Genomic DNA, 12723 nt, shown 5'->3' on the forward strand with positions numbered 1-12723 from the left:
AGTAGTCAGTACACAGCTGCCATTATTTAAAGTGATTCAGAGTAATCCCATATAAAGTTCAGCTGTTCTATTAGGATGTTTCTGACATTTTCTTTGTTGCATGTGACCGCAAATGTCATGTCCGTAAAGAGCTTGCAACACATCACAGGGATCTGACTGTTGAAAGGCATCAGTCAGGAGAGGCGTACCAAAGAATTTCCAAGGCATTAGATATACCATGGAACACAGTGAAGACTGTCATCAAGAAGTGGATTACATTTGGAACAACAGTGACATTGCCAAGAACTGGACGTCCCTTAAAACTTGATGAAAAGACAAGACGAAAATTGGTCCTGGAGGCTACCAAGAGGCCTACAGCAACATTGAAGGAGCTGCAGGATTTTCTGGCAGGTACTGGTTGTGTAGTGCATGTGATAATAATCTCCCGTATTCTTCATATGTCTGGGCTGTGGGGTAGGGTGGCAAGATGGAAGCCTTCACTAACAAATAAAAACATCCATGCCCGGCTATGTTTTGCAAAGACCTATATCAAGTCTGCCAAAAGCATGTGGGAAAGCATGTTCTGGTCTGATGAGACCAACGTTGAACTTTTTGGATATAATTCCAAAGGGTATGTTTGGAGCAAAGCCAATACTGCACATCACGAAAAGAACACCGTACACACAGTGAAGCTTGGTGCATGCAGCATTATGCTTTGGGGTTGTTTTTCAAGATGGAGGAAATTATGAACCGTTCCAAATATCAGGCAATATTGGCACAAGTCCTGCGGGCCTCTGCTAAAAAGCTGATGATGAAGAGGAATTTCACAATTCATCACAACGACGACCCAAATCATAGCTCCAAATCAACAAAAGAATGGCTTCACCAGAAGAAGATCAAAGTTTTGGAATGGCCCAGCTAGGGGCCCAGACCTGAATCCTATTGAAAATCTATGGGATGACCTGAAGAGGGCTGTACACAGGAGATGCCCTCGCAATCTGACTGATTTGGAGTGCTTTTGCAAGGAAGTGTGGGCAACAATTGCCAAGTCAAGATGTGCCATGCTGATAGACTTCTACCCAAAAAGACTGAATGCTGTCATAAAGTCAAAGGGAAATTCAACAAAGTATTAGTTTAAGGGTGTGCATATTTATGCAACCACATTATTTTTGTTCTTTATTTTTATTTTTCCACCCTAGAAGATTTCAGTTTGTTTTTCAATATAATTTTACAGATTATAGGTGACATTAAAGGTGGAAAAAGTTCTTAAATTATTCATCTTGGACTGATTTTGTAACATGACAAAAACCTGGCATTTTAACAGGGGTGTAGACTTTTTATATCCACTGTAGTTATAGGTTCGGTACAATATGGGACACATGCATGCCATGTGTCACTTAAGGAGCACTTTATTAGCCCTGGGTATGTCTTAGAAATTGTACCAAAATTAGAACTAAATTACCATCATTTACAATTCCATTGTTTTACAAATTCCATCATTAACCAATATTGTATGCCTATTCCAAGGTGAAAGAAATCACACGGGATATTAAGCAGTTGGATCATGCCAAGCGCCATTTGACCACATCAATTACAACATTGAACCATCTACACATGCTGGCCGGAGGAGTTGACTCACTGGAGTAAGTTTGTTAGCTGTTCTGACCTCGTTGATATTTCTGTGATCCGTTTAATTTAAGTTACATGTTCGCTCTTTGTTCTCCATGTTAGAATTCTATATTTCTAATTAGATTTCAAAGTGTATATATAAACCGTTTAACCATAATATTAAAATCACTGACCGGTGAAGTGAATTAAATGGATTATCTTGTTACAATAGTGCCTGTCAAGGGGTGGCATACATTAGGCAGCAAGTGAACAGTCAGTTCTTAAAGTTGATATGTTGAAGCAGGAGAAATAGGCAAGAGTAAAGAACTGAGCTATTTAGCTAGATGACTGGGTCAGAGCATCTCCAAAATAGCAGGTCCTGTGGGGTGTTTCTGGTATAGAGTGGATAGCACCTACTAAAAGTGGTCCAAGAAAGGATAACCAGGGCATCGGCAGCAGGGTTATGGGCGCCCAAGGCTCATTTATAAGTGACGGCTAGCCCCTCTGGTCCGATCCAACAGAAGAGCTACCGTGGGACATATTGCTGAAAGAGTTTATTCTCCCTATGATAGAAAGGTATCCGAACACACAGTGCATCGCAGCTTGCTGCGTTTGGGGCTAAGTGGCCGCAGACCACTCAGAATGCCCATGCTAACCCCTGTTCACTGCTGAAAGTGCCTACAATGGGCCACGAGCATCAGAACTGGACTATGGAGCAATGGAAGGTGGTGTTATGGCCTGATGAATCACATTTACATTTATATCATGTGTACGGCCAGGTGCATTGCTAACCTGGGGAAGAGATGACACCTGGGTGCACTATGCAAAGGAGGCAAGCCGGCGGGGAAAGTGTGATTCTCTGGGCAATGTCCTGCTGGGAAACCTTGGGTCCTGGCATTTATCTGGATACCCTGCCACACTACAAAAATTGTTCACCAATGGCTTGAGAAACCTCACAAAAATGTTCAAGGTGTTGACTTCCAAATTCCCCAGATCTCAATCTGATTTGAGCATCTGTGGGAAGTGCTGTTAAAACTAGTCCTTTTTTTTTTGGTGGCCAAAACCTGCAACTTACAGTTTCCATAATCTTGTAGAGTCCGTGCCTCGATGGGTCAGAACTGTTTTGGCGGCAGTAGGTAGACCTACACAATATTTGGCAGGTGGTTTTAATGTTATGGCTGATCGGTGTATATATAATGTGCTGATGTGTATTGATGGATTAAGTACATTTTATTATATTTTTTTTAGAGCGATGACTAGAAAAAGGCAGTATGGCGAGGTTGCCAACCTTCTCCAAGGGGTAGTGAATGTGCTGGAGCACTTTCAAAAGTACATGGGTATACCACAGATTCGACAACTCTCAGAAAGGTGAGTTTATTGTTAGAAAAAAGTTGGGAGGATTTATCAAAACTGGTTCAAAGAAAAAGTGGAGGAGACCATGTCAGCTTGCTGCTTCCATTTTCCTACGAGTTTTAGAAAGATGGGAGCTGAAATCTCATTGGTTACTATGGACAAATATGTATATATTTTTGCACCGGTTTTTTAAAATGTCTACCAGTATTTGAGTTTTTTCCTATTTGTGATGTATGTTAAAGTGGGTATTCCTATCTCGGACATTTATGGCACATCTACAGGATATGCCATTAATGTCCGATAAATACGGGTCCCAACTATGGTACTCACACCTTTCTCTAAAACTGGGCCCCTGACCGCATCTTACCTTCTGTCGCTGAACTCAGAACACTGAGTTAAGAGGTGGCTGGGTTTTCCGGAATTAGCTGTGCTCGCTTTGCTATGCTGCATGAAATGCTACATAAGCTACACTGTTTCAGTAACTCCCGAGTCTTGGAAACCACATAGCTCACTGTGCTACGCTGTTTCCGTAACTTTGATTTATTTCTATGGGAGTTCTGGAAACCGTGTAGCAAAACGCATTCCACTGTTTCTGGATAACCCGGCCACCTTGTAACTCCGTGGTAGCCCAGGGACGGAAGGTAGGATGTGAATCAGGGGGGCCCATTCTAGAGATAGTTGCGGGTCCAACCTCTGTTACCCGCATCTATCGGACACTTAAGGCATATCATTTGAATATGCCATAAGAGTCCGAGATGGAAAAACCCATTTAATAATAAATTCCTTCACATGATATTTGACAGAATGTGATAATAAACTACTGCCTAAAGGCCTGTTTATACTGGCCAATTATCAGATTCCGTTGTTTCAGATCTTGAGGCCTCAGCTGGAGATCAGGCTGTCTTTGTTAACACACACATCCATAAAACAACCATGGTTCCTAGATTTCTACTCAGAGCTGGAATTGTCTGCTCATATGTTACAAAGTTTTTTTTTAATCAATTTTACATAATGACGGCTAATGTCTGAACACTTAAAGCATACCTAAACGGTCATATCTATGTGCATGAGGAATAACACTATTTCTGGCCGTTATATTACTTGTATTCTGCATTTTTTAGCAAGCTCTAACTCTAGTTCTCAGTTGTCTCTGAGCTAGAAGATGGAACCTAATGGCTAACATGTCTTCTATACACAGAGATAGGAGAGCAGGAATCTCCTCTTCTATGTGTGCTATCTATCACATATATAGAAACTGCAGCAGGAAGCGATTATACAGGAGTAATGTGCAGTGTAGCTGAGAATCCAGCACTGGAGTGAGACGTAATACTTACCAGGAAACTGCTGCAGCATCTGTCTGTGTCTTTTTCCGCTCTGCTCCTGCTCCCCCTCAGTTCTCCATAGACTTCTATCGGTAGCATGTCTGTGCCTCTTTCTCGCTCTGCTACCTCTTCCTGCCCCCTTCCCTCTTCATAGACTTGTTTTGGCAGACTGTGACGAGACACACCTCCACTATCTGCAGTTCGTTAGTTCTGTGCTGTAAATTAGGATGGATTTTGCTTGACAATATAGGGTGGACAGCAGATTACAGGAAGGGGCACCCCTAGGGACAGTGACTTCACACGGAATTTGCATGGATAAAAACAACATTTTAACAGTAAGTAAATTACAAAGTTGATCTATATCAGGTATACTATTTGATTAGTATACGCTGTTTGAAAAGTTAGTGTCCATTTAAATATTTTAGGCTAAAATTCACCTTTAATTGCCTCCATCAGATTTTAAAAGCAATCACCTAACTGCTGGATCCCCACCTATGGCTAAAATGGGGGACCCAGATATCCCCAGCAGCATTACTGCGGCAAGGACGAGCATACGACCTACCGCTTCATTTAAAATCTGTGGCACTGATCAGAAATGGATGTAACGGTTGGTCCTCGGCCGATCTAACATTTATCTCCTACCCAGTAGATAGGCTGGAATACCCCTTTGATGAATTTTTAACGACGAAATATACAGCAGAGTCCAGATCATAAAAAGTATCAATAATATAACAAAAAATGCAAACAATACACCAGATGCAGAAACAATAAATCAGAAGTACTAGAAATAGTCAGTGTTATTTATATGCAGTTCACATTTAGTTTGTGATTAGCTTTTCCTAGTCTGTTTGTCCACAATATATACTTTTTGAGACTGGTTTCATAATGTAATCTCTTTTCAGACCACCTCCACATTGTTCACAATCAATTACACATTTCCATCATGTATCCTACGTCTTTTTCTTATCAGTGGAAACATTTGGAGTCATGGAGCAGTTTAAAGTTTCTCAGGCATTGATCACTTCAGGATAGATGAGCCCTTAGATGCCATCTCTCTTTTGAAATGTCAATGGGAAACATGGTGGATAGTTTAGCTCTGATATTTTTAGTTGCATCTTTGCCGAGCCTCCTTCCTGATGTTTACATTTTGATAACCGTTCCATCTGGTTGTGATAGGAATCGCGATTTGTGCGGAAATGAAAGGCACACCCTGCACATAGCTTACATCTCCACTGTTCAGAATAAGGAAATATATTTTGTGTAAGCCAGAATAAATAGACTCGTGGGCAGTTGCTTCTAATTTCCTTCAGTGACAACAGCTAAAATTGGGCTTTTCCATATTTGCTCTATGTATAAAATGCATTTTATATAAACCAGACGTAAGCATTTTTCCCTTCAGAAGTAAATGTTGAGAGCAATGGCGAATACTGACTCCATTTAATTCTATAAATAAAAAATAAATTAATGGGCAGGGTGTATCATTAAGCATCATGTAAGAGTTACTTTGATGGAATGTGTCAGGACATGCGCATCAGAATTATTTTTGTGTTTAAAATTAATTTGAGTGGTTTAAGTTGGTTCAATCATCTTTCCAGAAATTTGGAAGTGTTCCAAAATGTTTAAAAAAAAAACTTTATCTCACTTGTACATTTTTTCACAGAGCTAGCTTGAACAAGAGGAAACTAATAATGAAAACACGGATTTGTATAGATAGACAAATGGATTTCTTAAAGGAACACTAAGCCTAGAAACTAGTGATAAAAGTAAATCTACTTGCTCACGCGGTTTGTCAGCCTGCAGTATTTTCTACACGCTCCTAAAACACAAAATTGACTTCTGATCTATTCCAATTTTGTCTAAAAGGTGGTGCAGGGGGCATGGCTTAATATTCTTTGTCTCCTATTGCAGACAGGGCAGTGAGGATGGGAGGAGGGATTCCTGCTGCAGCCAGTTGTCTTATAGCCAGAAACAGGATTGTGAGGGGAAGGGGTCCCTGCTGAGACACATAGAGAAGAATTCTTTATATTGTAAAGTGAGACAAAGGAGAGCAAATACACACACAAAAAACAATAGCAGTTCCTATGTTCAGTTTGCTATTAATGTATTCGATTGTGATCATCTTAAAGTGTACCTATTGTTTTTTTTTTAGTTTTTTTTTCACACTTTCCATTACTGCTATCTGGAAGAGTACATAAAACTCCTCAGCCTCAAAAAATGCATCTACAGCCGTGTGAAACAGTAAATTCTAGGCAGGGAGAACGGGGAAGCTGCAGCAGTATCCTTCATTGTCTGTCTGAGACTCATGCTGGGAGAGGCCCCGTTCACACACAGTTTTTTGCAGGCAGAAAATTCTGCCTGGAAAAATCAGCTCCGTATTTTTTAAGTGGTTTTCCACCACACGCGTTTTTTTGATGCGGTTGTTTGTCACGTTTTATTTTAGCTATTTCTTCAACATACAGAGGGAATAACCGGGAGCGTTTTTGCCGAAAAACGAGTAAGATAAACGTAAAAAATTGAGGCAAAAAAAAAACGGGTTTATTTCCGTCTCCCATTGATTTGAAGCGATTTTTTTGAGGCGGAAAACACCTAAAGATAGGGCATGTTGCTTCTTTTTCCCGCGGGCGTTTTTTTTTGCTCGCAGGAAAAAAAACGCCCCCACCTCCCACTGAAAACAATAGGAGGCAATTTCGGCCATTTTTTGCCGCGGTTTTTGCCTCGATTTCCGTGGCAAGAAACTCAGTGTGAACAGGGCCTTAGAGACAATTCTATTGATTTAATATTGAGGTTTTCTAAGACTTTCTTACTGTTCCATTCGATCCAATATAGCTTTGTGTTGTAGTATAACATTGATCTAGAATGGAGAGACCCTATTTTAGTTGTATCTCCCTCCCTTTGCTTTATACACAGCCTCGGCAGAAGGCTAATATTCATCCAGGTGCAGACATTTTTCAGGGAAGGCACACAGGGCCAGGATAGAAAAGACAAAAAATGATGGCCATGTACACTACTGTTCAAAAGTTTGGGGTCACCCAGACAATTTTGTGTTTTCCATGAAAACTCACACTTTTATATTTATCAAATGAGTTGCAAAATGACTAGAAAATATAGTCAAGACATTGACGAGGTTAGAAATAATGATTTTTATATGAAATAATAATTTTCTCCTTCAATCTTTGCTTTCGTCAAAGAATGCTCCATTTGCAGCAATTACAGCATTGCAGACCTTTGGCATTCTAGCTGTTAATTTGCTGAGGTAATCGGGAGAAATTTCAACCCATGCATCCAGAAGGCCCTCCCACAAGTTGGATTGGCTTCATGGGCACTTCTTGCGTACCATACGGTCAAGCTGCTCCTACAACAGCTCTATGGGGTTGAGATCTGGTGACTGCACTGGCCACTCCATTACAGATGGAATACCAGCTGCCTGCTTCTTCCCTAAATAGTTCTTGCATAATTTGGAGGTGTGTTTTGGGTCATTGTCCTGTTGTAGGATGAAATTGGCTCCGATCAAGCGCTGTCCACAGGGTATGGCATGGCGTTGCAAAATTGAGTGATAGCCTTCCTTATTCAAAATCCCTGTTAACCTTGTACAAATCTCCCACTTTACCAGCACCAAAGCAACCCCAGACCATCACATTACCTCCACCATGCTTGACAGATGGCGTCAGGCACTCTTCCAGCATCTTTTCAGTTGTTCTGCGTCTCACAAATGTTCTTCTGTGTGATCCAAACACCTCAAACTTCGATTTGTCTGTCCATAACACTTTTTTCCAATCTTCCTCTGTCCAATGTCTGTGTGCTTTTGCCAATATTAATCATTTCCTTTTATTAGCCAGTCTCAGATATGGCTTTTTCTTTGCCCCTCTGCCATGAAGGCCAGCATCCCGGAGTCGCCTCTTCACTGTAGACGTTGACACTGGCGTTTTGCGGGTACTATTTAATGAAGCTGCCAGTTGAGGACCTGTGAGGCGTCTATTTCTCAAACTAGCGACTAATGTACTTGTCTTGTTGCTCAGTTGTGCAGCGGGGCCTCCCACTTCTCTTTCTACTCTGGTTAGAGCCTGTGTGTTCTGTCCTCTGAAGGGAATAGTACACACCGTTGTAGGAAATCTTCAGTTTCTTGGCAATTTCTCGCATGGAATAGCCTTCATTTCTAAGAACAAGAATAGACTGTCGAGTTTCACATGAAAGCTCTCTTTTTCTAGCCATTTTGAGAGTTTAATCGAACCCACAAATGTAACGCTCCAGATTCTCAACTAGCTCAAAGGAAGGTCCGTTTTATAGCTCCTCTAAACAGCAAAACTGTTTACAGCGGTGCTAACATAATTGCACAAGGGTTTTCAAGTGTTTTCTAATCATCCATTAGCCTTCTAACACAGCAAACACAATGTACCATTAGAACACTGGAGTGATGGTTGCTGGAAATTGGCCTCTATACACCTATGTAGATATTGCATTAAAAACCAGACGTTTTCAGCTAGAATAGTCATTTAGCACATTAACAATGTATAGAGTGTATTTCTGATTAATTTAATGTTATCTTCATTGAAAAAACTCTGCTTTTCTTTCAAAAATAAGGAAAATGTATATGTTTTGTATGTTTGGGATAACACATATTCTGCTTGAATGATTATTGCATAAGCATCTTATGTCCTTTCAAGTTGTGTTTGTGTCACAAAGGTTTTTTAAATACTAAATCCACTGATTACTATTGAGATTTTCTACCCGGTCCTTAAAGGGGTATTCCCATCTTAGGCTTCGTTCACATCTGTGTGAGGGCTCCTCCGTTCAAGTGTGCCGTCAGAGCTTTCCGTCAGGGGAACCCATGAGCGGAACCCTAACTGAAAGAAACGGAAACTATAGGTTTCCGTTTGCATCCCCATTGATTTCAATGGTGACGGATCCAGTGCAGATCCGATTTCCATTTGTCACTGTTGTGCAAGGGTTCCGTAGTTTTAACGGAGTCAATACCGTAGTCGACTGCGCTATTCATTTCTTTAAAACAACGGAACTTCTGCACAACGGTGACTAGGGTTGTCACAATACCAGAATTTGGATACTCTATACCAAAACGATAATTTGCCAACAATAATTTAAAATAAAAGTTCTTCCATTTTCTCATGTGAGGCGCGTAGTGTGATGAATTTTGAACCTCCATGTGCCTCACATTAATAGTAATTCACCCCATCATGTCCCTCAGTCATAATGGACAATATTGGGTTAATGTGTGAGGTACATGATGAGGTTAATTACGATCAATGTGAGTCACATGGAGGTTCAAAATTCATAATACGACGTGCCTCACATTAATAAGTGAAAGAAAGCAGTTTTTACTTTATTTTTTTTAACCGCGTGAACATGATAAATGACGCTATAAATTTGTTATTACGGTCGCGACGATACCGAATGTATATATTTTATGTATGGAGACTTTTTTGATTTTAAGGTTTATTGTAAAAAATTTGTTTTTTTTAAACTTTAATGTACTGGCATATATCTATATGCCAGTACATTAGCCTGTGTACTGATAGTACACCGACAGTTGTTTGGACATACCTAATTATGCCCTAACAACAAGAAATATGGTCAGACAGAACTGGGGTCCTTCAATGGACTCTGGGCTGTCTGCCCATATATGGTATGTCCCTCGATAGCATCACAGGGATTCCCTGTGACGCGATCCAAAGGGCATCCCCCTTCTCATTTTCCCCTTGAACGCTGTGGTCAGCTTTGATCGCAGCATTCAAGGGAATAGCGAGGGAGATGAGAGGTTTCTCTGATCTCCGCCGTTAGAGTAGGGCTGCGGTTGTGTAATACAGTAATTTCCCCACTCCTGACAAGTGTGCGTGCATGGTGAGCATGAGGTGATGCGGCCTGCTCTGCACTAATGAGCTGTGGCGCCGGCACTGAAGACAGAACATGGGGGTGTTTTGTAGTGTGCCCGCCGTGTTCTGTCTTCAGTGTCGGCCACATCGCATAATACTGACTGCACGCACACTTGTCAGGAGTGGAGTAATGGCTGTATTACACGGCCGCACCCACGCTCTGACTACATTCATGTATTACAATACTGAGCTGTGCAGCCGCACAGCTTAGTATCTAAATATTTGAATTAGCGATATTGAACCGATTGAGGGTGCATGGCATTGAAATATTACTTACAGTGCCTCTCTAGTAACAGTACCATAAGGTGCCCACATAATTCTATTATGTATTGGCCAAAAACCATCATACTTCAGTAGTGCCCAAATAAGGCTGGGTTCACACTGATTTTTTTGACGTGGAAACCGTGCCGCAAAACTCGTCAAAAACCGTGTAAAAAAAACTCGGCAAAATACTCCGTGTGAACATAGCCTAACACTGCCATATGAAAATATTTATTAAAAAAAAATCTATGTAAAAATATCTAAATATCGTGTCAAAATATCTCAGTTTTGCTTTTATAAATATACAGAATGTTTTAGATTTCTGTAGCTTTCTACAAACCGTTCCATTTACTCAAACAGTTGTTTATTTTTGCAGTTCCTCAATCTCCTTGGCTATATACAGTACATACATTACATTTTGTCTCTCAATCTACTTCTTCTGCTAGACGCTACCTGTAATGTTTGTAGCATGTAGGCATGGCTTTGTTAGATATTAGTTTAAATACTAAATAAAATGTACTTCTTCTACTTGTGTTACACGCATGTTTTGTAATGGGACAATTAGGTTCTACAACTTTACTAACGTGATTTATTTACAAATATCCTGTTCCTCATTGAGAAAGTGCAATGCGTTCTTTAATTCACTTTATACAACCTGAAAAGGTTAAATGGGCATAACTAATACTTGAAATGGCCTGGAAAGTATTTTCACTGAGACATAACAACTGTACCACAAGTCGCTGAAGACCGGCTGCCTCAGCCCCTTTTTTATGCTGCTCTCTGCCAGTCCCTGTCTAAAATTTCTGGTAGGCTAAGCAAAAAGAACTTGTGGTTTTGTAACTCTTTACTGCTATTTGAAAGCTTGAGGGAAAAAGATGTGAAAGGCAGGAAAAATTAGGATTTTTTTCTTACTTGGTCTAGATATTGGGTTCCAGGTTGGAATACTCATAAGTTAACATTCTGACTGCCTGTTTTTGATATGAGGACATGATCCTGTGCACTTCGTGTTCCCTCGAACTCCTCTAAAATTGGGTTATAAATGATCTTTTACTTGAGGTCTTTTTACTCTGAAAACAATATGTTGTCAGCGTTGACTATTCTATGAATAAAACAACGGTTTTCCAATATGAGAGATTGCAAAATCATTTCATAACGGGTTATTTTTTTACATTTTTTGCAGGACTTTGTTACTGTTCCATATTGCATCTGTTATGGCTTTGTTTTGCAGTGTGCCATTGATGTAGAATTGAGAAAAAAGAGCCGGTTTTAGTTGTAACTCCCTCCCTTAGGGTATGTTCACACGCAGTGTTTTCAGACATAATTCGGGCATTTTACGCCTCGAATTACGCCTGAAAAAACGGCTCCATTACGCCTACAAACATCTGCCCATTGCTTGCAATGGGTTTTACGGTATTCTGTTCCGACGAGGCTTAATTTTACGCGTCGCTGCCAAAATACGGCGCGTAAACAGACGCCCGCGAAAAAGAAGTGCATGTCACTTCTTGGGACGTTTTTGGAGGCGTTTTTGATTGACTTCATTGGCAAACAGCTCCAATAACGGCCGTAAAATACGCCGCGAAAAACGCGAGTTGTTACAAAAACGTCTGAAAATCAGGAGCTGTTTTCGCTTGAAAACCGCTCCGTATTTTCAGACGTTTTTAGTCACTGCGTGTGAACATACCCTTAGCTTTATACACAGCCTCTGCACATGGCTTCTAGTCATCCAGGTACAGACATTTTTATTGAAGGTACAATAGGCGATAGGGCCAGGACTGACCAGGCACACATTGGTGATCATGGATGTTTTTTGTATGTTTGGGATAACCTACATTCTGCATAAATGACTATTGCATGAGCACCGTATGCCCTTGCAAGTTGTTTTTGTCACACAGACTATCTTATGATCGCAGCACTCCAGAAATAGATTTCAAATAAAGATGTGGTTTATTATTCCATGTTCAATATCAAGCTACTTTTCAGTCCTCTCACAGGACCTTACTCGAGCTTGAGTTCAAATTTTGAAGAAATTAAATTGCATTTCAGTCCAAATACTTGTTCTGATATTGAGAGGAAAATTATGAAGTATAATTTGTGCATTTTTGTTTCTTCCAAAATACATTTTTTGACTGTACTCCAGAAGACTGATCGCAATTGCTGTAGAATGTGGATTAATCTAAGTCTTGAATTGATTATTTATGGTATGAAACTAATGTTAATTTTCCATCACGCAGATTACTTGCTTAGATTGCTACATTTGTATGGTGTAACCGTTTTTGAAAGATGAAGTGAAGAATTAGCTCCATTAAACTTTTGCT

General features: G+C 40.3%; 1 protein-coding gene across 1 annotated transcript in view; it reads left to right on the forward strand.

Moving 5' to 3' along the window:
• VPS53 (VPS53 subunit of GARP complex) overlaps nucleotides 1-12723 on the forward strand; it is a 180233-nt gene that overhangs the window by 58972 nt on the left and 108538 nt on the right. Inside the window, exons 6-7 of the mRNA XM_075852929.1 lie at nucleotides 1507-1622; nucleotides 2836-2955. Coding sequence (XP_075709044.1) covers nucleotides 1507-1622; nucleotides 2836-2955 — 236 coding nt within the window. The remainder of the gene's footprint in view (nucleotides 1-1506; nucleotides 1623-2835; nucleotides 2956-12723) is intronic.

This window comes from Rhinoderma darwinii, chromosome 2 (assembly GCF_050947455.1).
Source record: "Rhinoderma darwinii isolate aRhiDar2 chromosome 2, aRhiDar2.hap1, whole genome shotgun sequence".
Classification (NCBI taxonomy): domain Eukaryota; kingdom Metazoa; phylum Chordata; class Amphibia; order Anura; family Rhinodermatidae; genus Rhinoderma; species Rhinoderma darwinii.